The 4,851-nt window shown below is 42.9% G+C and overlaps 1 protein-coding gene across 3 annotated transcripts; it reads right to left on the bottom strand.

Annotated features, from left to right (window-relative positions):
* Positions 1 to 2,135: 2,135 nt before the first annotated feature.
* Positions 2,136 to 4,638, bottom strand: sp8b (sp8 transcription factor b). 3 transcript variants are annotated; one of them, XM_085292372.1, is made up of 2 exons: positions 4,521 to 4,638; positions 2,136 to 4,043 (listed from the first exon to the last, which is right to left on the bottom strand). In XM_085292372.1, exons 1-2 carry the CDS (start codon positions 4,539 to 4,541, stop codon positions 2,706 to 2,708), a joined length of 1,359 nt encoding a protein of 452 aa, XP_085148498.1. In that variant the 5' UTR covers positions 4,542 to 4,638; the 3' UTR covers positions 2,136 to 2,705. The 3 variants fall into 3 exon arrangements, with proteins under 3 accessions (XP_085148498.1, XP_085148499.1, XP_085148500.1); XM_085292373.1 differs by lacking the exon at positions 4,521 to 4,638 and adding an exon at positions 4,238 to 4,510; XM_085292374.1 differs by lacking the exon at positions 4,521 to 4,638 and adding an exon at positions 4,422 to 4,480.
* Positions 4,639 to 4,851: the final 213 nt, after the last annotated feature.

A 4,851-nucleotide genomic window follows, 5' to 3' on the forward strand; every position in this document is an offset into this window, starting at 1 on the left:
AACCTTGTTTACAAGTACAAAGTATGTTTAGGAGTCTTACAACTGTCCGAGTCAAAACTTTGTCTGAAGATTCAGTAACACCTCACGAGGACGAGGTGGGTAAACTTACAAAAGCGCATAATCCATTATTAGACGATTAGCTGAAATCAGAGGCTAAACTTTTAATCAGGTCTGGCATCAACAATTATAAATGTAACCATGCTTTAATATCAGATATGATTATATATCAGAATTGCTTAAGGCATCGCAATATGCTTTCTACGAAGTGAAAAGAAATCCGAGCTTTAAATCTGATCAGGATGATCCAGGGCTGGTCTTTAAATACTGTCGGTTGAGCAGAATAGCGCTGGATGGCGCTACAGAGCTTTAAATTCAAAGCCTCCTTTCTGAAGTTTAGAGATTAAGCTGTTTCTCAGAGATCCGAAGGAAAAAAAAACTCAGAATAATTCAGTTTTTATTATATTAGTTTCCCTACGCATCACTTTTTATTTTTTGTAAAACAGTTTAGAAGATGGGAAATGTTACGTCAGTGCGCACTCTGTATGTTACAATCGGCTCTTAAAATTTGACGCCTTAAACCCAGAAACCAGAAAGAGAAAAAAGAAAAAGAAAGACAGACGGTCTCTATTTTCAGCTGTAATGACATGAAATACGATGTTCAACTAAATGAAATAAAAGTCTCTGTGTTAGGCAAGTAAAGTAAATGAGCACATCTGAATGGAAAAGTCCACAGATTTCTTGTGCTTTTGCTTCGAATCTTGATTTTAAGTAATTTTCTGACTTGAAATGAGGTCAAATTAAGTCCAGCCTGAAGGGAAACAAAACTTTCCGCAGAAGAACGCGCGCTGTCCTCATTAGACGATCTAAATGTTTACACACAAAAATAAATAACGTAGGCACTCAACCTGCTGTGCATTTATTAGTAACATTTACAAAAACGGAAGAAAAACGAGTGTTTTAAGAATGACCAGTGAGAAGGAAAAACCTGAGGATGAAAATATACTGGAGATTTGGATGGAAATAAAGAATGAAACAAAGAAGAATAGTAGCCTAGTGATAAATACAAAATAAAAATGCTAATTACAGTGTGTTGCTGCGAGTATTTACTATACGCAAATTAACTCATCATAAACCGTGGTTTAATGGTAAAGCCGCGTCCTCAGAAAAGTTAAGAGGCTGAATTTTTCTGCTTAACAGATTTTTTTAAACGATAATGACTTATTTCAAGCTAAATAGATTTTTTTTTAAATAACACTGAATTTTCTCCCCGTTTCTAAATAATTGTTACATTTTATTATTGAAATTTAAATTAAGCTGCGAGCAAGGGCCTGGTGTTGCTGGAGGCCGTTACGGAGATCACGAAACTCAACAGTTTTTCACATTAATAGCAAACACACGGACTTGTAATGTAACATGAAGGCAAAGTGTAATTTATGAGTTTCTTTTAGGCGTTTACATTTTTTTAATGACTCAGCAATCCGACAAACTGAGTCGATCAGGTGCTTCTGATTTCATACTGACTTTATTGAGTGGCTCACATAAAAAGCCATTCTCGGAGTAAGAGAGAGAAGGAGAGAGAGAGAGAGAGAGAGAAAGAAAAAAATATCATTGTAAAATTAAAATCACTTTACAACATGCTTACTTAAATTAAACGAGTGGGTAAACAGTAAATGATTTCAAAACTTTACAAATAAATTCGAAGTGCGCCTAATGATAGATCCCTAAATACAAGAAAAAGTCGTGGTTAAATATAACTCCCCACAATACATTTTATATCATATCAAAGAAAATCCAAGTACATTTCCGTATATTTTCAAATATTTACTAGAGTCCATATACAGCTAGAAATACCTATACAAAATCGTCTCCTGGACAAATACATTGCTCACCTTTACACTGGGCTGTAATTATTCTAACCTACATTTGTAATTATATACAACACATTTTGCAGCGAAGTCTAAGTAACCTCAACAGGCCTAGTGATAAAGTTGGCGCATAGTGTAGGCTGCGAAGAGAATAGCAGTGATATATATATATATATATATATATATATATATATATATATATATATATATATATATATATATATATATATATATATATATATATATATATATATATATATAAAAACCTGCTCTTCCTTTATCACTTTATTTAATGGGATCATCACTCCCGTGTCTCACCGCCATACTCTACAGGTATTTGTTCCTATCGAGCAGTCCATCCACATTGACAGCAACAGTTTCCCCTGCTCGATAATAAAGTGCCAGTGTTTGGTTTTCAACAATATGCATGATAGCAGTTGCTCAACTTTTTCAGGCCCTACAATTTTGACAGCAGTGTTTTCTGTCTTTCGCGTCTTATACCGGACAAATAAAACATCAGGCGTATTCAGGATCGGGCTGCAAAAGAAAAACAGTAAGAAACATAAAAAGTTTTGATCGTGCCCTCCCACAGTGTGTCACACAAGGACTTGACTACACTTTCACACCGCAGATGAGAAGTTTCTGATGGCACGGCTATGAAATTATTCAATTGGACGTCTTAAGCACTTGGAAAGAGTCAAAGAAACATAGAGGCCGATTTTCTCATTAAATGACAATGATGATGCACCAAAGTATGTCCACTTTCATGTCCTCTCGGACAATTCCATCACGACACTTTGCTGTTTTACAGTTTTCACTTCACTGGGGGAGTTTTTTTTTTTAGAGCCCGTTCATGCCTACTCCCTGGGCAGACTCAGGTGGGTGCAACAGGTCTGGGGAATGGCACGGAGGGCTTCCCGGTGCACTGTGCTCGCTGTCGGTATCACTCCCCCTCTTCCCTCCGCTGCCCCCGGAGCCAGAGCCGGCAGATCCCCCGGCGCTGTGAGTTTTTACGTGTTTACTCAGGTGATCGCTACGCATAAATCTCTTGTTGCACACCGGACAAGCGAATCGCTTCTCCCCTGTGTGTGTGCGTAAATGTCGCTGGAGCTCGTCGGAGCGAGTGAACCTTTTTCCGCAAAAGAGCCAGTTGCACACAAACGGCCTCTCGCCTGTGTGCCACCTCAAATGCGCCTTTAGGTGCGAGGTTTTCCCGTAAACCTTCCCACAGCCTGGAATGTGACAGCTGTGGAGACCTTTCCTCCGGAGGCTGGCGCCCGCCGGTCCCAGTCTCTCCGCCTCCTGGCAGTTTGGACAGTCGCAGGTGGCTCTTCCCGAGTACCGCCGGGCAGATGACCTCGGAGACCCCGCTAAAGACGCAGGTGGACCCCCGGAGAGCATAGTCCCTCCTGCCCCGGTTAAAGGAGAGGGGCTTGTGTCGGGATAAGAGGATAACACCGGCTTGAAACCGTCCATCAGGTGTTGGCCGGTTGTCAACAGGTGTGGAGATGGACTTGTACTGAAAGCAGAGTGACTTAAACTCGAGTAATCAGAGTTATATCCGCCCAGGGGAGAGTGCAAGGAGGTCTGGAGTCCACCGGAATGTAAGGACGTCTGTATTGCTGCTCCGTTAGGGTTCTGAACGTCAATCCATCCCGCTCCCACATCCCACCATGCAGAGGCTCCGGTGGTACCAACGTCTCCCGTGGGGATCCCGGGATGAGACGATTTGAACCAGGACTCGTAAGGATGCGCAACGCTCATCCTCGGATAGATGCCCTGCAAACTGTCCACTGAGGTGTGCACTTTTGAGATGAAGACCGGCTGGTGGCTGGACTCTTGAGAGCTGCTCGACACGGACGCTTGGAAAACCGAATAATCGTTTCCAAAGTGTGAACTAGATGAGGTACCGGACGTGAGGGAAAAGGCACTGGATCCGGTGGAGCTGTTGGTGCCAAAAGAGTCCGAGATGCCAGATCCATTACGCGATACCCCAAAACCGGGCAGGCCGGATCCGAGACTGCAGCTACTCGCAGCGGCTCTTTTCCACGGGTGGAAACCTTTTCCAAATGACGAGGAGTTATCCGAAATTGTCGACGGTGAAGGGCTCGGACTCCCTATTTTGTTACATGTTGCAGCTAACATGGCTAAAGGAGTCGATCCTAACCTCGGCTCCTCCTGAAAGGACAAGAAAATATGTAAGCGACTTACAAGTTCCACAGATTAATTACAGGCATTTTAAAGCATTCTTTTCGGATCGGGAAATAGCGTTCAAGTAGAAACAGTTTCCCTGTTTTTCAGCAGACGACTAATAAGCTGTATTTTTGTTTAAGTTTTGGTAATCAACAGAGAAGATTATCTTGATTTCCTACCTGGATGAACAGAAAGTAGACAAGTGAAATGCGTCAGACGGCGCTTACAAATGCATGCCAAACGGGACAGCAGGGAAAACATGCGTGTTTTGAGCGCCGATGACAGCCAAACTCAGCCTATATGCAGTTTACAGAGCCTCGTCTTTATCATACAAACCGCTTGCTGGAAATATAACCAACGCACTGGCTTTGCTGCTACTTTGCGACCGATGTAAGTTTAATCCCCCTCCGCAGGACAATGACAAGAACTAATTAAACCAGTAAGAAAGTCCTTTAGACTCACCCCTAGAAGTGAAGTTGCCATCACACAAAAACACAGCCCTCCTCAGAGGATCTTTTTATATTTATGAATCAGAGCACTGTTTTTTTAGAGGTGTGCAATACAATGATGTGTTCCGCCCATTCTTCCACAATTGTAGGCTCCTCTCCGGCTTTGAAGTGCCGCTGTGACACGGGCGACCAATCAGCGGCTTCGTCCCGTCGCACTGCCACATACTACCGTGAGGTCATCAATAGAGCGCCTCAGACAGCTCTCCACTCCCCCACCGCCACCCTCCCACCTCCCCTCCCTCATCCACCCCACCGCCCCCTCCATAATAAAAGACAGCGGAAGG

Source organism: Mchenga conophoros, linkage group LG11 (assembly GCF_057382185.1).
Source record: "Mchenga conophoros isolate Kocher_MC1m ecotype Shallow Benthic linkage group LG11, M_conophoros_male_GT1.1, whole genome shotgun sequence".
NCBI lineage: Eukaryota > Metazoa > Chordata > Actinopteri > Cichliformes > Cichlidae > Mchenga > Mchenga conophoros.